This window comes from Taudactylus pleione, unplaced genomic scaffold, assembly GCF_031769625.1.
Source record: "Taudactylus pleione unplaced genomic scaffold, aTauple2 ptg000218l, whole genome shotgun sequence".
Taxonomy (NCBI): domain Eukaryota; kingdom Metazoa; phylum Chordata; class Amphibia; order Anura; family Myobatrachidae; genus Taudactylus; species Taudactylus pleione.
This window is the reverse complement of record NW_028284620.1, coordinates 913,018-935,108: the sequence shown is the minus strand read 5'-3', so window position 1 is coordinate 935,108 and position 22,091 is coordinate 913,018. Positions and strand designations below refer to the sequence as shown.

Sequence of the window (22,091 nt, the reverse complement as noted above, 5' to 3'; positions counted from 1 at the left end):
GATTTTTTCAGAACACTATGTCATGTTCGGTTAGCTATTAAGTAGTGGAGACTCAGTTTAAGGTACTTGCCCGCTGGTACAGATGTCCTTCGGTGCTTGCTAGAATATTCCCTGGGGTTCCTACCACTTGTTGGCAATGTGCCTCAGCTGTAGGCTCCCCGCTCCATATTTGGTGGGACTGTGTAACATTACACACCTTTTGGAATTTAGGGATATCCTTGTCTAGGGAGATATTGGGTCAGGGAGTTAGCTTGGAACCTGTATTTTGGCTTCTCAATAAGATTACTGGTTCAGTATCGTCCTATAAAAAATCACTCTTGAAACATGTAAATAGTGTAGCCAAAGCTGCAATTCCAGATCACTGGAAATCTCTATCTCCCCCCACTATAGATGAATGGTTCACTAGACTGGAATTCTACATGACCATGGATGATCTTCTGATGTCTGATGCTACTAACTAAGCTCCCTAAGCCTATGCAGCGGCAGGTTTCTCTTCTTTCCTCACTCAGGGATGAGGCATCATGATGTCTCGTACCCCGCTCACAGCCAGACTCGGATCAGAGCAGTAGGAGGGGAGCAGAGGACAGGCACAACCGTATTGTATTGGGTGCTTTGGGCCAGCAGTCGGCAGCATTATGGGCTGGTGGTCACTATTCCAGGTGAAATTCAGTGATATTATAGGCCGACTGTCACTACTCCTGGCCAGAAGTCAGCGCCATTATGGACTAGGACCATGTTGCCTCCAGGGAGCTTCATGCCATGGTATCCTGTGCAACAGTACCAACTGCACCTTCACCGCTAAAGGCCCTGGTTAGATATGTAACCCTCCCCAAGCTGAAAATATTAGTGCCCTGGGCAGGAAGGAAATTAACATCCCTCAACTGTAACTAAATTAACCTAAAATATTAATTATCCTGTGCCCTTCCTTAACTTTGCATCTTAGCAGTTGCCCCTCTCACACAGACCTAGTTAAGGCCCAGAACCCACCTCTCTCTGTGAAGAGTATCAATAGCCTTTTATATGGAGTTCTAAGATAAATGTTTTTCTTTTGGTTTTATAGATAGTCTTTGTGTTGTACCTTAGTGAATAGTTAGTGAATAGTTATATAGTTTTTATTTTAGATTGAATGTAAGTTAAGGACATAATATGGTATTGTAGGGATTGGGTGAAGTGACATTCATTTACCCTTTACCATCCTGAGTTCTTCTGGAAGGCTATTTTCTATGCCTGAGAGAGCATGCCTTATATAATGTAATGGCTACAAATGTCGTGCTAGAATCACCAGAAATATTAATACTTTTTTCGACACGAGAAAAACAAATGCAGCAGCATTACCAGAGTTCAGAAATACTCTGTTAGGAAATATATTTAGTGAGACATTACTGTATAATGTATACCTGTGTATAGCCTCACTGATTAAACTCTCCATTTTTTCATGTAGCCTGGTAGAGCTGACATGTTCTATTCATGCTAAAATGTATTAAGATTTCCAGACCACACTAAGCATACATGTAATTTCAGTATCTGAAGGCAACTCTTTCAAAGGTGGATGATTGATTTATATAAATATATATATATTTTTTAAGAAAAATGTATTGAAACACCATGATAACAAAGTTGTACAAGGTGCATTTGCAAATATAGTAACAAATTACAAAGAAAGAAATACATCCAATTCCATTAATAAAGACTCACATTGCAACTGTACATAATTTTACACTCTACAACAGTGTTTTTCAATCACTGTGAGCAGTTGTCAAGTGTGTCGTGGCGGACAGCTCAGCGCACTTGTACTGTGGTGTGTTTTATTACTGTGGAGGCCAATGTAGTGTGTTTTATTCCTGTGGAGGCCAATGTAATGTGTTTTATTACTGTGGAGGCCAAAGTGTGTGTATTTTTGTATGTGGGATCCAATATGTATGTTTTTCCATTGGTCATGCACGCCGCATTGCCAGATGGTGTGCCTTGGCAATTTTAAAATCTTGTGTAGTGCACTGTAACAAGACAGCAGTGTGCCCTGTGGCGGGGCTACCAGCCAGCTGTGTGAAGTAGAGCACTACCTAAGGACACTCAGGGCAGCTCTACAGGCTGCCTGCACAGGGCATCCCTTGGCCGCTCCGGGCAGCTCTGTAGTAGCTCTAATGGCTGACAGTGCCGCCCCCAATGCCCTGCGCCCTGTGCGACGGTACACCCCTACTTATGGCCCTGGATGTACTCAGCTAACCCAGGACAGGTGAACAAATAAAATTATTGGAGTAATATTTTACAACTATTTCCACTGTAAATAAAATATAAAACTTATAAGAAGGCTCTAAGGGGTATATTTACTAAAGGTTGATTTTAATCAATTTTAAATCGATCTACAGATGTGTCCTTGCACATCTTTGCTGCAGTCGCACCAAATAGCCCTCTCAGTGCACCAGGTCCCGTGAGAGAGACTGCTAGCGCCAGCTGTGTTTTGCGCTTTTTTTTTTTGCCAAAAATGCATCTATGTGATGTGACTAGGACGCACCAGGGGACTGAGCTGATCAATTTTATATGACACTTGTTTATCTGTGTGTGACTGAGTCTTTGAATCAGCATGCAAAGCAGGCTTGCCTACCCTCCCGATTTGGCCGGGAGCCTCCCGATTTTCGGGTGCCGCTCCCGGCCCCCCGGAAAGGCAGGCAAGCCTCCCGGAAGCCTCTGACGCTCCCATCCTCCCCCCTGAAAAGATTAGAAACCGCCGCAGCGGGGGAGCCGGTGACGCGATTCGCGCTGAATCGCGTCATTGTGGCCCCGCCCCCTGCTTCACACTGCCAAAAATAACGGCATTGTGAAGAGGGGCGGAGACACGATGACGCAATCGTGCAGCTCCGCCCCCGGCTCCACCCCCAATGTACCACCTTCTGGCTGGCCCGCCCCCAATGACCGCCCCCGCCCCACTGCTGTTAGCCGACAATCAGCTCCCTCCCGGAAGGCTGGAGCTGATTGTCGGCAAGTATGATGCAAAGTGCTATGACGCAGCGGCCACTTCTTTTTCCGTTTACAGACTTAGTCGCACACAGATATATCTCTTGGTGCATCCTAGTCACATTGCAATTTAGACGCATTTTCGGTAAAACAAGACGCCCAACGCTAGCAGAGTTGCACGGGACCTGGCGGTTCACTCACGCCAGGCATGTCACGCTGCGTGGTGTATTGAGGATAAATGTAGGAGGACATATCTGTAAATCGATCAACATCAATGTGTTCCAAGGGATAATTCACACATTTACTAACAGATAATTTTTATTTGTTTTTTAAGCATTAGTGGTCTATTTACTAAGCAGTGTTAGGAGACAGAGTGAAAAGTGATAAGGTGCCAGCCAATCAGCTCCCAACTGTCATTTTTCAAACACAGCCTGTGAGATGGCAGCTGTGAACTGATTGGCTGGCACCTTATCACTTTCACTCTGTCTCCTAACACTGCTTAGTAAATAGACCCCTTAGTAACAGTGTGATTTAGCCCCAGAAACTGAACATCGATCGTAATCGATTTTGATAAATTTTAAATCGATTAAAATCGACTTTTAGTAAATATAACCTTAAGAGTATTTATTTCTGTTAAAATATCCACTTTACAATCTGTTATACCAATGTTTTAATTTCCAGGGAATTTCCATATTTTCACAAACAATGAGTTAATATACTGTATTCTCAAAGTCAATATCAATTTACAGTATATTTAGAACTCGCTGACTTTACAATTAATATAGATGGTGTAACACATTTACAATAGCTTTGCACCTACTGTATGTACGTACCATATGATTCACGGTTTGTCAATTGTTATTTTCTGCAATTCGCTGGTAGAACCTGCAGTTGGTGTAAGACAATGATTCCAGGAACAGAACGAATTACCACAGTAATAAAATCAGTGTGCGCTTATGTAATTATGTTTAAAATAATCTAGGCAATAAGCTGTAAGCAAATCAAATAATTAATTAAGAATAACTGTGGAGGATTTATACCTCCGCTTTAGTTTACATAATTATCCTATTTAGTGTAGCAGTCTGCAGCACAGGAGTGTCCTGCAAGTTCCCCCAGGTATAGAGACAGGAGAATTAGTTATAGTCACTATATAAATTGGGGTCTGGACATCAGTGATTTTCCAGACAAGCGGTGAAGGTAATAATATACAATTCTTCTCTTGTTACAATGATAACTGAATTTATGTGTCAGCTTTCATTTGGAATAATTGTATTGCAGTACTTGTACATGAAATTTAGGACGTGGGAGTCCACTAGGAAAAGCTGGAAATGAGAAGAAATTGCAAATTAAAATTTTATACAGCAAGTGTGATGAGCACTATTGGTCTACTGAATAATTAGTGATTCAGAAGCATTTAATTATGCAGAGATCAACCATGTTTGGATTGTGCCATAACTGTGGAAAACTTCCATGCATTCATAGATCCAGTGGCGTAAGTTCATCCCAGATGCCTGGAGGCAAGTTATAATTTGGTGCCCCCCACCCTAAAAAAAAAAAGGGAAAATAAATATGGTGCCTATCTATCTATCTCATAGTATATGGTTATGGTAGCTTCCCAGGTGCCGGGAAGAGGTGCCATGTCGTGACGGTACACTCCGGGTACATATTTACAGTCCTAAGTGGGATGAATATATTGTGGGCAATGGAGGAGGTGACCCTTCAGTGCTGGCGCCCGGCGGCAGGTGCCTCCATTGTCTCCCATACTTCTGCCCCTGCATAGATCTGTAGTGCAAATTGCATCTCACTACTAATGCAATCCATGTGGGTATTTCGCTAAGGAGCAGATTTGCCTAACAGCACCTAAAATACGCAAAAATACCTAAAAGCGCAAGGATTAGTACTGCCAGCCCTATTTCTTAAAATGTAACGTAAACTAAACATGCATACTTGCACTGGTAGCAGTATGTAGTGCACAAGAGCATGTATCACTAGAGTAGTGCCCTTTAGAAATAAAAGAAAAAATAATACCCCTACTGTATAAAAATTGACTACATACTTGCTGACTTTTTGGCTGCCTCCTCCGGGTGGAGGCAGTCAGGTCAGCACTTCAGGGGGCGGGGCTCACCGGAGGTGTGCGGGCCTGGAGGTGGTTGGGCTCTGCGGAGGTGGGCGGGTTTGGGACATGATGGCATAATCGCAGCCCCGCCCCCCACTATGTAATAACTGGATTACTGTCATTGTAACATGGGGGGGCAGAGCCACGATGATGCGGTCCAATGCGAATTGTATCATTGGCCGCCTGTACCACCCACTTCACAGGGAAAGTTGGTGGCTGCGGCCAGGTGGCCCAACCCCCTGGGAGACTTGTCCATGCTTACGGGCGGCTGTTCCAGGAAGGCAGGTAGGCAAGTATGAATTACTAGTACTGCTCCCTTTATTAAGGTAACTAATATTGACCATTTATTAAGCTATAAATGAATGAACCCCTTCAGGGAAATAAATGATAGATTGTGTGTCACCCCCCCCCCCCCCCCCGTTTATTTGTCATGCTGGGGGCAATCTCCCTCCGAGCGCTTAATGGATGCAGCATCATTCAAGTCTGCTCTGCTATGCAAAGCTGTGCTGTCACAGTGTCCTCCAATCTCTCCCGCTGGTCCCGAAAAGCGGGACTATCCCGCTGAAATCGGGAAGGTTGGGAGGTATGGATTAGCGTACATCTCTGGAAGATGTACTGTGGTGTACATATTCTAAATTAAAACTCCCCTAGCCTAGACATCTTTGTAATATCCTTTACTGGAAGCCTGACAAAAAAATCTGGGTGTCACTTAGACAATTATTTTTCTTGCATGAAGCACAGATAAATGACCTAATATCAATTACCTAATATAAATTACCTAACTACAATATGTTCAGATATAAGTAAGTAAAACCTATTGTGTTATGGTTTCCTGTCCTGTGCCACATCTACTGGTGATCAACAAGTGGCAGTGACAAGTTGTTGGTGCAATGACAAACTCTCATTTCATGTACAGTATAAAACATAATGTATTATAATACATGTCAGCAATTGTCTGAACATAGGAAGAATATATTTGAAGTGCCAGTGTTCGGCAGCATGGCCCTCGCTGATGATGTCACCTGTCGGACTTGTATGCAGGTCCGACGGGCGATGTCGCTGACAATGCGCGGGAGCACGAGTCGTCAGTGACATTGAGTGTACACCCTAGACTATGTTGCCAACATGTCGTCCAGTCTGGCATGATACAGTACATGGTTTATCCATCAGTTTAAAGTTGGGATGGCTGCGGATTTACGTATAGCATTTTTACATAATAAAAAAAATCTTTGTATTATAGTTATATTGCCAATAGATTGTTTGTTCCTATTCTGTGATTATTAAAAATGCATGAAAAAAAGTCTGAATCATGAGCAGTGATAATTGTTTACAGCTATATAATTTGCAGTAAATAAGGGTAATTTACAAACTTGTAGGTTTGCACCACAGATGCCATTTTTGACGGCAAATGCTTATGTTTTATGCAAGTAAAGTTGTTTTTATAGGTAAGTGCAGAGATTATAAGCCAACTTGGTGTCTGATGGGAGAATCTAAGCGAATCAGGGCAGTATGCTCCCACATGGAAACATAATGTGATTTTGTGAAATGAGATTATGGGTCGGAGTAGGTGACCCAAATTCGAGAGTTTAGTGAGTAAGCTGTGAAAAGAGTGGAAAAATGGACCAGTGGAGACGTTGCCCATAGCAGCCAATCAGCTTCCAGGTACCACTGATCAACTACATTCTATAAAATGGTAGGTACAAGCTGATTGGTTGATATGGGCAACAACTCCACTGGTCCAATCTTTTCAATGCTTAATACATACCTCCCAACATTTCCAAATGGGAAAGAGGGACAGGGCGCGCGCCGCAGGCGCATGCGTCCGAAAAGGGGGTGTGGCTTCTGGAAAAGGGGCGGAGCCAATGAAAACCGGCGCGGAGCCTCGCGGTTTCCCCCGTCTTCGTCACTTTGGGGGCATGCCCAGCACTCTTCGACATGCTGGGCAGCCCCCAGGCTCTCCGTACAGAAGAGACCAGATGCCGTGCGCATGCGCACGGCACCTGTTCTCCTCCTGCACACCAGCGGTTTGTGCTCTCCCAACTTCCCCCCCACCGCGGGACACTGCGGCCCGTGGGCGGGACAGTCCCAGAGAAACAGGACTGTCCAGCTGGAAGCGGGACAGTTGGGAGGTATGGCTTAATACATCAATCCCCAAATAACAGAGGTGAACATGCTGCAAGTACTTTTTAGAAAATCCTAGACGTATGAAAAGGCCACAAGCTATTTTTGTTTATCCCTATCTATGAATGTGGGTTACGACGGCGATAAGATTCATCATCAATGACATTTATCAATTGGCATTTCTAATGAAATAAAATAAATTGTCACTTAGGGCTCTATTATTAACATTATTTTTACTAAAATAAGGTGAAAAAGGGTGTTTTCACACCCTTTTCACATTATTTTAGTTTCACCTATAGTTATTACAGGGCAATTGGAGTACAATTAGTAAAATTCTACTCCAACCCCTAGTATCACTTATTTTTAGTAAAGCAGATCACATTTCCCATAATTGTAATGGGAAATGTGATCCGACCATAGTTACTAAAAATAAATTGTAAAAAAATACCAGGGGAAGCCCTGTGATAATAACGCCACCTGGAAGTGGCGTTATCCAGGGTCTCCCCCGGTTCCCGGGCTCCCACTCTACTCTAACGGGGAGAGCAGATCCGGGAGCCGGTACCAGTAATCAGCTATGTGGTCTAAGCAGACCGCAAGCTGATTGCTGTAAAAAAAAAAAAAAAAAATTAAACATTTTTTTTTTTACTTACCTGAATCCAGGGACCAGTGATCGGGCCTCCGGTGATGGCTCCTCTCCGGTCAGCTGGTCTCCCATAGTACACTGGGGCCCGGTCATCAGGTGATCGGGCCCCAGTGCAGTATGGGAGATCACCTGATCGGGAAGCCCGGAGATCACCGGAGGCCAGGAGGATGCAAGTAAGTGTAATGAATGGGGGGGTCGCGGGGGTCCGCGATCGCGGGGGGTGGGGCTTAGCACCGGGGGCGGGGCTTAGCGTCGGTGGGGGGCAGCAGCGGTGGTCGGTCGGCGCATGCGCGGGCTCTTAGTCGCAGTATTTTTTCCAAAAATACCGCGACTAGAGTGCGGATGGGATCCGCAGGGACAGAGCTTTACCGCAAGCTCAGTCCCTGCAAGGGATTTATAGTAAATCCCTGTGATATTGCCTGAATTCGCAATGCGAATTCACTCGGTAATATCACACTACAATCCGCATTCAATATGCGGATTGTAGTAAATAGAGCCCTGAGTGCTCTATTTACTACAATCCGCATTTGTAATGCAGATTGTAGTGTGATATTATCGACTGAATTCGCATTGCGAATTCAGGCAAATATCACAGGGATTTACTACAAATCCCTTACAGGGACAGAGCTTGCGAGAAAGCTCTGTCCCTGCGAATCCCATCCGCACTCTAGTCGCGGTATTTTCGCCAGAAAATACCGTGACTAGTGCCCCGTGCATGCACCGACCAGCCACCACTTATACCCCCCTCCCCCGGCACTAAGCCCCGCCCCCGCAATAGTGGACCCCCCCTCCCTTAATAGCACTTACCTGCAGTCATCGGTGCTCCGGTGATGTCTTCCATGCCTCCGGTCAGCTGATATCCCATACTGCACTCGGACCCGATCACCTGATGACCGGGCCGCAGTGCAGCATGGGAGACCAGCTGACTGGAGGGGAGTCATCACCGGAGCCCCGACCACCGGTCCCTGGAGTTAGGTAAGTGAATTTTTGTTTTGACTATTTTTTTTTTGCAGTGTATCAGCTTGCAGTCTGTTTAGACCACACAGCTGATCACTGGGACCGGCTCCGGGCTCTGCTTTGCCTTTAGAGCAGAGTAGGAGTCCGCTAACTGGGGGAGACCCTGGATAATGCCACCTTCAGGCGTTATTATCACAGGGCTTATTTTTTTACAATTTATTTTTAGTAACTTTGGTCGGATCACATTTCCCATTACAATTATGGGAAATGCGATCTGCTTACTAAAAATAAGTGATAATTAGGGGTTGGAGTAGAATTTTACGAATTCTACTCCAATTGCCCTGTAATAACTATAGGTGATACTAAAATAATGTGAAAATGGTGTGAAAACACCCTTTTTCACTTTATTTTAGTAAAAATAATGTTAATAAATAGAGCCCTAAGTGTATAGACAAAGCCTAGGCTAGCCAAGTCATGCGTATGCATATCTCCCAAATTGTCTTAGGGAATATTGAGAGTTTTTAGAAGTGGAGTTGTAGCCCATAGCAACCAATCAGATTCTACTTAACATTTATCTAGCACCTTCTAGAAGATAATAGCTAGAATCTGATTGGTTGCTATGGGCAACATCTCCACTTCTAAAAACCTGCACTTTATTAAATATACCACTTACTGCTTCTAGCTGGTGTTACAGAGGTAGATGAGTATTGCTTGCCTCGGTCAGCTTGGCGATAGAAGGTTTTTTAATGCTGTCATCAGTGGCAATAGAAAACCAGCTCCATCGCCATGTCTTAGTAAGAAGGCCCCATAGTCATTCATCCAGTACCAGGAATCACTAGAGAAATGACACAGTTTACTGCCTAGAAGACTTGAGAGGCCTTGGAAAAGCAACTGACAATCCGTAGAGAAGGGTAACAATAGAAGAAACGCAATAAGGGCCTCCCTGGAGATTACACCCAATGAAGTAATGCCCTGGAATTCTTGGATGCATGTTAGGCAGAATGTACAGAGGGAGGCTGTATTTAAAGCACAAAATAGTAATATGCTACGATCTTGTCATGCCATGTCATGATGGAAATGGAAGAGTCGCATGTCTATCACATGTAAAATGTATATTGATAGTTAATGCTGCTGAACTACAACATTGTAGGCCATAATCACTCAACGCAGTTGAGTGATTATTTGCAACTGTGCAGTGCAAAAAGTCCTGAAAACCCCTATGGCACATGCGTTACATGCCCAAAGATGCTGTTGTGCTCAGGATAGACGGTATCAGAAATGGGGAGGGAAAGTGACGGGTGTTCCTGTGTGGTGACTGGGAGGTGGCCTGAAGTGAACGCAAAAAAAGTCCATCTCATGTGCATGTAATGCAGAGCCGTAACTAGGGCTCTGAGTGCCCTGTGCTGGCCTCGCCCCTTTTATGACATCATGATGTTGTGTATAAGGGGGCGGGACCACCGGCACTTCAAGCTGCAGCAGTGCCCGTCTTCAGCTCCGGGCAGCTGTAATTAAGGCCGGGTGTCTGTAATGTCCAAAGGACGCTACAGACAGCAGTGCCACAGTGGTGCTGGCTGCACGGTGCCGTTTCAGACACCCTCCAGCCAGAAGCAGGGGTGGCGACGGTGCCACCCACAGAGCCCTGCGCTCTGTGAGGTCGCACAGGCCGCACACGTTTAGTTACGGCCGTGGTGTGATGGTAGTGTCGTGCACATGTCAGGGAATGCCGATGTGTTCTCAGATGCACAGCTACAGCCACAGAGGCCATGTTCATATGGAGAAACTGCATCTGCCATGGGCCTGGTGCAAGTCTCAATGGTGCACGTGATGGAGGTGTGTGGAGAATGGCCGGCGGTGTTATAGTGTGCAGAGATGCTGGAAGTGGCCGTTTCAGGGCTTGCTCATTCAGACACAGGCTACTACACAAAGGGGAGACAAATACTAACATTTGTATATTATCGCAGCCACAACACAGCAGCATCAACCTATGAATTAGGCCCTTTGTCTATCATCATTGTAATGGGCCGCTGGTAACCATATTATTACTTATTTGACACATTCCACACAGACCCACTTACATTTGTAATTCATTCATAGAAATCATCAGGGCAGTCTGTAGTCACTCAAGCATTCGTATACTACTTACTTGGATAGGTAGTATTACAGTTTATGTATATATAGGAAATACCAGGCAGAGAGCCTGATTTAGAGTTGTATGCTAATACACAGCCGCTGCAACTTTGTACACAGCAGGTGCGCAATAATATGCTAATGTCGCAGGAGGCATCTTGTGTAAAAGACGATTTGTTCTGGCTTCTGTGATCTGCTGTTGGCAGGTTACTCAGGATGGGCGTGAAATTCAAGCAGCCGGGCCAGTGAAGCAGCATTGGAATACGCAGACACTGGCCTCGTCATGCCTCAAAAAGGGGCTGTGCTGAGGCCAGTCACCAATCGGAACATGCGCAGTACAGATAGGCATCCATTGGAGTTGTACTCAAACCATACAGCTCTGAATCACGCCCAGAACCATCCAATGCAAAATTCTATATTAACAATAGGTCAATAAAATCTAAAATATTTTAATATACTGTAGAAATTGCGACCTTAGACAGAGACCATCTGACCATCTGTCCTGCAAACAGCATCATTATTCACACAATAATAGACATGACACCAACCACTAGAGAGAATGAGAATTTGTCTCCTCCCCCTGGGACTGCCAGTTCGGGCTGCGATCAGCAGAGAGCGGCTTCCAGTGGAAGCCGCTGCCCTGCCTTTCGGGCAGCCCTACAGGGCTTCTTGGGGCTGCAACCAATGCAGCCCCGAGAAGCTGGTGTAAGGCGTGCACATGTGCAGCGCCACAGCCGCTCATGCGCAGGTCCCGATGCCTGCCAGATTTATTGAGCAGGCGCCGGGACCCAGGCCAGCAGCAGCGGCAGCCACCCTCAGGTAAGAGGACAGGAGCCGGTGCTGGTCCTAACCTTGGAGCTCAATCCCATTCCTCCAGCTTCACAAAGGCTAAAAACAAGGAGAAGCCTACTCTCCGACACTGCTGGGCTTACTGATTAGCTCAGCTGTTTCTGTGAGCGTGAAACAAGGTTGTGGGAGATGGATCATATCAGTGTAGAGCTTTACTGAGAGGTAAGACAATAATTGCCACTGAAGAGCAAAGGACCAGATCCAATTTCTTAGCAGGCAATTTCGGAAACTTGGTAGTCTACTATATGAACTTGGTCTGGGGCCCCCTAAGCCTCTGGTCTTCATAGAAATGGCACTCCTTGCACCCACTATAGCTACGCCCATGTACAGATGTATCATCTAAATGCTTGATCGTCATACCACCCGCATGATATATGAACATTGTGTGTTTGTTTCAACAATAATACTGCCCATTGTCACAAATGGCTGTAACCAGTTCACATAAGCCTTGAGTACTTGATTCTTGGCCCATTCCTCTTCTCTCCCTAGTAGATTTTCAACTAAGTATATAAACGTTGACTAAAATTTATATTGAAGGCATTTACTTAACTTCCCCTGAACTACTGGGGTTATTCCTGCAAGTAGACCTAAGCTATAACAGACTGCTTTTGTACTGCATTGAAGCCACAAATGTCTACATATTAATCAACTAATATGTGTTTTCTTGTAACATACTGTATTTTATATTTTTTATGGTATTTATCAAGTGATAAAATGTATGTCTTTCAGGTGCCCCATTTTCATCTAATATGCTTAGAGCAGAGCAAGAGCTGCAGTTGTGGAATGGGGTAAGTTCAAGTGTCATCTTCATTCAATATTTTTAAGGGACCACAACACTCTGCAGTGCCAGACAGTGGGTGTAAAACAAATCATACCTAAAAAGCACAAATTATTCCATAAACAGATTTAATCCATACAATGTTGACGAAGAAGATGCAGATATAAGACAGATGTCAGAAAGGGTCTTGCTCATGAGAGCTTACAATCTACCAGTAGCTGCAGAGAAATGCTCGCCGCTAGTGGATGATTTATTATTGGTGGCTAATAATGCCAGAGCCTTACAATAACCACACACTCTCCCCACCATTAGCTACAATTGTTATTTTACTAACGAGAGCATCAAGTGTTCCCACACGCCTCTTAGATTGTAAATTCAATGTACAGTGCTACATAATAAGTAAGCACTTCAGAAATAATTTGTATCAGTAGAATATAATGAAGATGATACAAAATATGGCTTTGTATAGGTATTATCTGAACCTTTCCAATTCATGCATATATTTTTTTTAAATGTAATTTAATATGACATACTTTATCTGTGAGTTGTGCATATTTAGTTAATGTTATATGCAACCTGAATTTCCTTTTATATAATGTCGTCTATGTTTGTGTTGTCTCTTGAGCTGTATCACTGCAATCACTGCACTTTCAGAGCCTCATTCAGAGTTAGGAGCAAATCCAGCTGAAGGGTGCAACTAAAAGTACATGAATTTTAATTTTGGTTATGCACGTAAAATGCTGTAAAACAAATAGGTCCCTCAGTGTAGTCCATCAAATTTACCTTTTCTAAATTCTTTGTTTAAGGGGCCTGTATATCAAATAATTGCAGCATATAACGAGTGTTACCTGCAAATATTAAGGATTACCCATATGTATGTATCTCTGATATCTGTATCTGTATATGTATGTATGTATGTATCTCTGTATCTGCGATCCCTCCATATCCTACAGGAGCCGCAGCCCCCATAGGTTTACACCTAGCAGCAAACGGGGTTAACCATTCACATATTTGGATTGTATTATAACATTGTTGCAATTCAGAATAAAGGTGCAGTGTCTAAATTGCTTTTTCTGCAGATTAATATAATGAGATAGTTTGCTCTGATTCAGAGCTTTTGCTGTGTGTTACAGCTTTGTCAATGCTGACAAGCCAAATGAGAACTGAGATTCAGGTTTATCTGCAAATATTGTGTACAAATAAGAGCAGGACCATTTTCCTAGCCCATCACAGAGGGCATTTATATCCTGTGATGAAATATTTGATCTTATCGACAAGGATTAAAATTCAAAACTTTATACTGTATGTTATGCTGAAAGTTTATTCCTTAAACACACATATCCCTTGTGGATACATACAAGTACCAGTCAAAAGTTTGGACGCACCTTCTCATTCAATGTTTTTTGTTTATTTCAATTATTTTCAACATAGTAGATTAATACTGATGACATCAAAACTATGAAAGAACACATATGGAATTATGTTGTAAACAAAAAAGTGTTTAACAAATCAAAATATATTTTATATTTTAGATTCCTCAAAGTAGCCCCCTTTTGCTTTGATAACAGCTTTGCACACTCTTGGCATTCTCTCAATCAGCTACATGAGGTAGTCTCCAGCTTCATGAGGTAGACTGTTGGAATGGTTTCCCAACAGTCTTGAAGGAGTTCCCAGAGGTGCTGAGCACTAATTGGCTGCTTTTCCTTCACTCTGCGTCCAACTCATCCCAAACCAGCTCATTTGGGTTTAGGTCAGGTTATTGTGGAGGCCAGGTCATCTGATGCAGTACTCCATCACTTTCCTTCTTGGTCAAGTAGCCCTTACATAGCCTGGAGGTGTGTTTGGGGTCATTGTGTTGTTGAAAAACAAATGATGATCCCAGTAAGCGCAGACCAGATGGGATGGCATGGCGCTGCAGAATGCTGTGGTAGCCATGCTGGTTAAGTGAGCCTTGAATTTTGAATAAATCACCAACAGTGTCACCAGCAAAGCACCCCCACACCTCCTCCTCCATACTTCACAGTGGGAACCATACATGCAGAAACCATCCGCTCACCTTCTCTGGGTCTCACAAAGACTGTGGTTGGAACCAAAAATCTCAAATTTGGACTTATCAGATCAAAGTACAGATTTCCACTGGTCTAATGTCCATTCCTTGTGTTTCTTGCCCAAACAATTCTCTTCTTCTTGTTGTTCATCCACAGTAGTGGCTTCTTCGCAGCAATACTACCATGAAGGCCTGATTCATGCAGTCTCTTCTGAACAGTTGATGTTGAGATTTGTCTGCTACTTGAACACTGTGAAGACTTTATGAGGTCTCTAATCTGAGGTGCTGTTAAGTAGCGGTTTCTGAGGCTGGTAACTCTAATGAACTTATCCTCTGCAGCAGAGGCAACTCTTGATCTTCCTTTCCTGGAGCGGTCCTCATGAGAACCAGTTTCATCATAGCGTTTGATGATTTTTGCAACTGCACTTGAGGATACATTAAAAGTTCTTGAAATTTTCCATATCGACTGACCTTCATCTCTTAAAGTAATGATGGGCTGTCGTTTCTCTTTACTTACTTGAGTGGTTGGTGCCATAATATGGATTACAACAGTAGTCAAATAGTGGTGTCCACTGTGTACTAACCCTACCTCTGCACAACACAACTGATGGTCTCAAACACATTAAGTAGGCAAGTAATTCCACAGATTGACTCTTGACAAGGCACACCTATTAATTCAAAACCATTCCAGGAGACTACCTCATGAAGCTGATTGAGAGCACGCCAAGAGTGTGCAAAGCGGTCATCAAAGCAAAAGGGGGCTACTTTAAGGAATCTAAAATAAAAAACATATTTTGATTTGTTTAACACTTTTGTGTTTACAACATAATTCCATATGTGTTCTTTCATAGTTTTGATGTCTTTAGTATTAATCTACTATGTTGAAAATAATTGAAATAAACAAAAACCATTGAATGAGAAGGCTTGTTCAAACTTTTGACTGGTACTGTACATATTTAAGGCAGATATTATGATAATCAAATATGTAGACACATATATTATGTGTATATATGAAGGTGTAACTAGTACAAATCACACACTTGGTACCAATTTTTGGGAAAAGATAAATAAAGACAAAGCTTGACAATTTGTCTTAAATCACATTTCTTTCTTTATTGAACATTTTTTACACAAACTATTTGTGTTTTTCTATGGTTTTTTTAAATATTTTGCTGTTTTCTTTAAATACTATTTTAATAAAATACATTAAGTTATGGTTTAAGGTGGCCTAGCCAGACAGCAGGAAGGTCGCAAGCGTTGGTAGCTCCTGGCTACCCCTTATAAATTTAACTCAGTTGCCCGCAATTTCAGACTTTCTCAGCTCCAACTCTAACCTCGGGGCTTGTGGAGACACATGCGGTGAGTGTTCCACGGAGCCGGGGTCAACTTCTGCGACTCTGCGGGTGCTGCCCTCAGCTCCAGCTGCAGTGCCGGACTCCATTTTCACTGCTCCTGGCCCGGCCTGTTTGTACCATGTCCGCTGCAGCTCTACCCATCGGACCCCAGTACTGGTAGCCTCCCTCCGCCAGTGCTTGAGCGCCTGGCCGAAGTGGAGTTTTGGGTCCTGAGTGGCTCCGTCCACCCGACTGAGGCTGCTTCTCCTGCAACATCCAGTGCCATCTTGGATGCTCCTGGATCCGGCGTGCTGCGCCCTACTGTATGAAGCCTCCTGCTGACCAGATCCCCCTCCCTGACTCCCTCCCCAAGATGCCCCCCTTACCTGGTTCTCCTTTGAGTGGTCCATGGCCGGTCCTGATCACCGGGAGTGGAGGAGCACCTTATTAACGTGGTGGGTCCAAAGCAGTGGCCTCGATTTCTATCCGACCGTATCCAGGAACCCTGTGGCTCTGTTGATTGCTGTTTTTGGGGTGTCTCTGGAGGGATCTGTTTGTGCTACTGTAATTTAACTCCTTATTGATACTTACATTTGGGGGCTGCTGTATCCAGAGTGCTGTAGACCTGACTGGTGCCTGCTAGTGAGTTATTTCTATTATATGGTTATTTTGGACCATCCACCACAGCTTCCAGACAAGCTTCCCAGCTTCTCCTCCTTCATCTATAAACATATGGGATAGTGTACACTATTGATGCATGTTTTTCTTGTTTCCTGATTGAATTTTGGAGTACTGCTATGTGACTGATTTCGTGCTGCCGACCTCCATTACAGTTGTAATCTGTAATTTTATGCTTTCTCCTCCCATGTCCTTATAGTGTAATATGTAACCTAATCATTTAATGCCTGCGTAACTTGTAAAGGTCCATCCCTCTCATTATTGCCTCTGGAAGACGGTATAAATTCGTATCTTTCCTCCTATTTGGGTGTTGTTAACATCTGCTCCATTATGCCTCCAAAAAGAGCTGAAGTTCTCCTACCTCCACCAGTGACCTTCCCCAACCAAAAGGGGCTCCATACATCTGGCTCCCCAAATGTTGATCCCTCACAATCTTTACCGTCCGGTACTGGCTCGAGAGACTCTACTAATTTCCTATTGGGTTCTGGTGTTGACTTGGATTCTAATGCTCCATTGACCGTTAAGACTCTATGTCAAGCACTGACTGCCTTTAAGTCTGATCTCACTTCATAGCGGCCATTCGGGAAGTCAAATCAGAAATTTTACCCATTGGGTCTCGTAAGACCATTTGAAGCGTAAGATGGAGGAACTAGTGATGTCTCATAATGACCTCATCAGAGTACACGACCAACAGCAGTCTGAGCTAGAGTCTCTCAGGAATAAAATGGCAGATATGGAGGATCATTCCAGACAGAACAATTTTAAAATTCGGGGTATTCCAGACTCCGTTTCCAACTCTGAATTGGAGGACTATGCTATGTCACTTTTTCACAAACTTCTCTCTAATGTGGATGTTACTCTCATTGACCGTATACATCATCTCCCCAGATCCCAGTCAGTCTCTGGATCTTTACCTAGAGATACTCTCCTGCATGTTTACTTTTTCCCAATGAAAGAGCGTATTCTCTGGGCAGCTAGATCAGTGGAGGATTCCGATACTTTGGGTGGCCTACAACTTTTTCCAGATTTCTCAGCAGCAACTATTTCCAAGTGCAGAAATTTTTTCCCTATTGCCCTACACTTCCATGATATTCAATATCGATGGGGCTTTCCAGTTAGATTGATTGTAATCTACGATGGATCGTCTTATGTCACTTTGGATTTAGACGCCGGAAACAAGCTTCTTTCGGAGATGGACATTTCAGTCAAATTACCAAGTGCTTCATGGAAACCATCTCCACCTCAACCTGACTGAAGTTTACGCATTTAATATTGTTTTTTCTAACTTTCAGGGCTGTGGATTTTATTAGGATGGGCCTACTTGGTCTCTCTTTAGTCAGCCCTGCTGGCTTAACTTCGCTGAACTTCACTCTCCCACAGGACTGCCATATATAGGGCGTGAGTAGTGCACCATGGTTTATGTAAGTTATTTGAGTTACCAATTTTTTTTCTTTAATCACCATTTTTCCTGTACTGGTAATTGTTCTTCTCTCCTCTCATTACAGGTTATGTTTATATAAATATAATATATTGTTGTTTATACATAACATACTACTTAGGTTTATTTTTCAATTTTTATTTTCTCTGATGTTAGGACATGGGTGGTGGCGCTAAGGCCTACCCCCTCACTTTGTTCTTACTGCTTCTTCGCTTTTCCCTGCAGTAACTATGTTTACCCAATATACAGGGTTATTTTGGTTTTTATCCTTCTGTTTTTCCTGTTCCTTCCCTTCCCTTAGCAAATATGTATACTGAGATTCAACAAATGTTTGTGTTATGTTTGTACTGTATCGTTAGAATTTGTGCCCTTTCTAACCCGGATATAGTGGTCTTACAGGAAACACACTAACAGCGCATCTATTCTTAGAGACCATAGGCACCCAATCGGTTATTTTGCCAATGGCCCCTTTAAACTTAACAATGTCGCTATTTTCTTTCATAATTCTGTTCGTTCGTATTACATGCATCAGTCTGTAATAAGAGTGGGCAATACCCAATTAGATGACAAATGGGTGATTCTAGTATCGGTTAATCAAGTCCCATTTCTTAGGAAACTGTGTGTAGCTATCCAGAAAATTAAATGTGGCTCTTTATTACTGTTGGGTGATTTTAATTTGGTTTTAGACCTTAAGTTGGATAAATCACGTCAACCCTCTACTGCTTTTTCTTATCTTGGTCCTCACCTAGCATTTAGTTCCTTGTTAGAAGAGTTTGACTTATATGACGTTTGGAGGATCTGGAATCCCTCTGGATGGGAGTATACTTATTTTTCCCTTGTTCATAACTCTTATTCTTGAATTGATCTTTTATTGTTGATAAATGGACATTACAACACTCCCATTCCTGTTCAGTCAATATTTACCCCCACGCCCTTGGAGACTCTCTCCTCATCTTCTCTCAGATCCTATCACTAAACAGCATATAGCAGATAGTAGCAAATCTTATGTAGAAGCTAATGTTCCTTCCGACACCTCCAATTTTACATTTTGGAGTGCCCTTAAGGCAGTTGTACGAGGTTCTGCTATTCAGGCAGTTGCTAGACTTAAACATCAAAATATCCAACTGCAGACAGATTTGGAAGTTAAACTTCATGACTTGGAGAACCGTAAGAAGTTGCAGTCCTCCAGTGCATTACGTAAGGAATCGCCTGCTACTAGTAAAGATTGGGGACACCACCCATAAACTTTGTCTTTTCGCAGATGACGTCCTTCTTGTTGTCACGGACCCCTTACGCTCACTACCCCATCTCCACTCAGTGTTAGATGCCTACACTGCCGCTTCCTAAATACAATCAAAACTGATGCTTTACCTATTAATCTTACGGCCTCATCTGTTCTACTTTTCAGTATAATTGGCATACATCCTCTATTCATTATCTCGGCATATATCTTCCTCCCTTCTCTAAACTAATTTTTGATGTCAACATGCCCGCCTTGATTGTCTAGCTGCCTTTACTAGATCTTGGATTTCTTATGAGATATCCTGGTTAGGTTGTCTGGCTGCTTTTAAGATGTCTTTATTACCAAAATGAATGTACTTATTCCAATCAATCCCTTTCACATTTCTCAGTAAATATCTAGATAAGTTTTGTTCTTTACTATCTTGGTACCTTTGGAAGAATCTTCCACTGAAATTAGCAAGATCTCGAATGATCCTTCCAAAAGAATGCGGGGATTTAGCTTAGCCAGATTTAGTTTTGTACCAAGAAGCAGGTTTACTGGTTTCCCTTCAGGGATGGTATAGTCACCCTTCTGTTACTAGTTGCGTTTCTTTAGAACAAAATAGTTCTGTGGGACTTCCTTTATCAGATCTACTTTGGACTCCCAAATCTATGCGCCAACTTACCTCTGTCTTATTGCCTTCTTGGATAAATTAATTTCTCAAATACCTGATTTTTCACTTCCATCCTCTGCATTAACTATTGAAGATTACTATTATTATTATTGAGAGTTTTTAGAAGTGGAGATGTTGCCCATAGCAACCAGAGTCTACTTGACATTCAACTAGCACCTTCTAGAAGATAATAGCTAAAATCTAATTGGTTGCTATGGGCAACATCTCCACTTCTAAAAACGCTCACTTTAGTAAATGTACCCCTTATAATCTTGTTATTCTCTGCCTGCCTCAGAATTATTACATTATATGCATGTTCACCATTGGTTTCATAAATTGTCAGGCTTGAGAGGAGTACTTAGTCCACCTCCTTGAACATTTTGCTCTCAACTACAAAAAGGCAGACCAAAAGGTGGCATATCATTATGGTATAAAATTCTACTTGGGCTATCCCCCTCGGACAAATCCACGGCTCAGTTAAGATGGGAGACGGATTTGGGTCACCCCATTTCTGACTCGCAAAGACAATTAATGTACTCCACCTCTTTCCGAATGTCACGATGTCTGAATCACACAGAGATGCAAGTCAAATTATTAAATAGACTATACCTTACTACTGATAACTTACATTCCTATTGGCAATCATGTTAAAAATTTTGTTGGCGTAACTGCGTTGAGGTGGGGCATGTTTTTTTGGTCTTGTCCTCTTTTGAAAACTTACTGGTCAGAAGTTTTCTCTTTACTGAATAAGGTTGTAGGATTATCTTTATCCCCAGTACATAAGCGATATATACTAAGACACATTTGCATTGCAGCTTGTGCTGCTTTAGCTCAATTCTGGAAGGAGCCTCTTCCTCCTCCACTTATAAAAAGTGTTTCATAAAGTTAATTTTTACCTTGTGATGGAGACGGAATCTCTGCCATACTCTATTTCTGCCTCCTCTCCAGTAGTGAACTGGATGGCTTGGCATGAATATGTAATGAATGGAGAGGGTGCTGCTTTCCTGACCGTCCTTGTCAGATCCCCAGCAATTTAGTTTGAATGATTCTCCCACTTCTAGTTAAATTTTGTCTATATATGTTTGCTATGTCTTTGTGTTTTTTCTATTGGCTGTTTACATTGTTTTATTTTTTTGTTGGCTTTGCATTACGTATAGTACATTGTTAATTATGTGCTTTGTACCCCTCCAACTTTTTTCCCCTCCCTTTCCCTTTTTTCTTTCTGTACCCTACAAAGATTTTTAATAAGATATTATTGATGTTAAAGTTATGTTTTAACGTACACCAATACAAGACAATCCCCTTTCTTTCTCTTGCTTTCTGCGAATCATCCTTTAACACAAGTATGATTTCCAGCCCTGGATATAAACCCTTCAGCGATTCAGTAACCAGCCATGTGCAGTGATTGAACGTTACAGTGATTGAATGTTGTACAACCTAGAATGATGTACAGTATACCCCAGAGACTGTCTCCTATTATATACACTGTAATTCTAAGCATGTGAGCATAAAATAAATGTTGTCCATTCCACTAAATGATTAGCACTATTTTACTGTACAAAGTGAACATCTTCAGCTTTTAAATAATATAACTATATACAGTATTTTCCATGCTGTGCTGTTGACAGAAGTGCTGACAATCAGCGGGTTACATTTTTATACTGCTTTTGTGATTTTCTTTTGTCTACAGATAGAGGATGTATGTTCAGCAGTGCTGTCAGATTCCCAGCCTGCGGTGAGTCCATATTAATTATTTTTTTTCATGTACTATAGTGTAAAAATAGAGATTTGAGCTTACATGTTTGTTTTATCGTGTGCAGGTGTCCAGTGGTTTAGAAGAAATTTGCTTTATGGTTATGGGAATTTTGCAAAGATCTCAGGTAAGTAGAACATGTAATATTATTAAGACTTAGCACTTTAATATTACAGATTATACACGCTGGTCAGTTACTGTACCAACATGGTGCAAAGTGCAACTGTGTAGAATAATCTATTGAATCTGATCTTACATCTGCTTTCGTTAGTCTCACTTGCTTTAGATCCTTGAAAGATAATTTTGTATTGATAATTAAACTTTATTGGATATTTGTATTTTGCATACATAGGGGGTGATTCAGCAGTGGACGGAATTGCAAAGCTGCACTCAGGCATCTTTA

The 22,091-nt window shown here is 42.6% G+C and overlaps 1 protein-coding gene across 3 annotated transcripts in view; it reads left to right on the top strand.

Annotated features, from left to right (window-relative positions):
- The window catches only part of NMU (neuromedin U), a 103,984-nt gene that overhangs the window by 24,621 nt on the left and 57,272 nt on the right, over positions 1–22,091 (top strand). For all 3 annotated transcript variants that reach the window (XM_088478793.1, XM_088478794.1, XM_088478792.1), the window contains exons 2-4: positions 12,495–12,553; positions 21,626–21,670; positions 21,756–21,815. In XM_088478793.1, the coding sequence (XP_088334919.1) occupies positions 12,495–12,553; positions 21,626–21,670; positions 21,756–21,815 (164 nt within the window). The remainder of the gene's footprint in view (positions 1–12,494; positions 12,554–21,625; positions 21,671–21,755; positions 21,816–22,091) is intronic.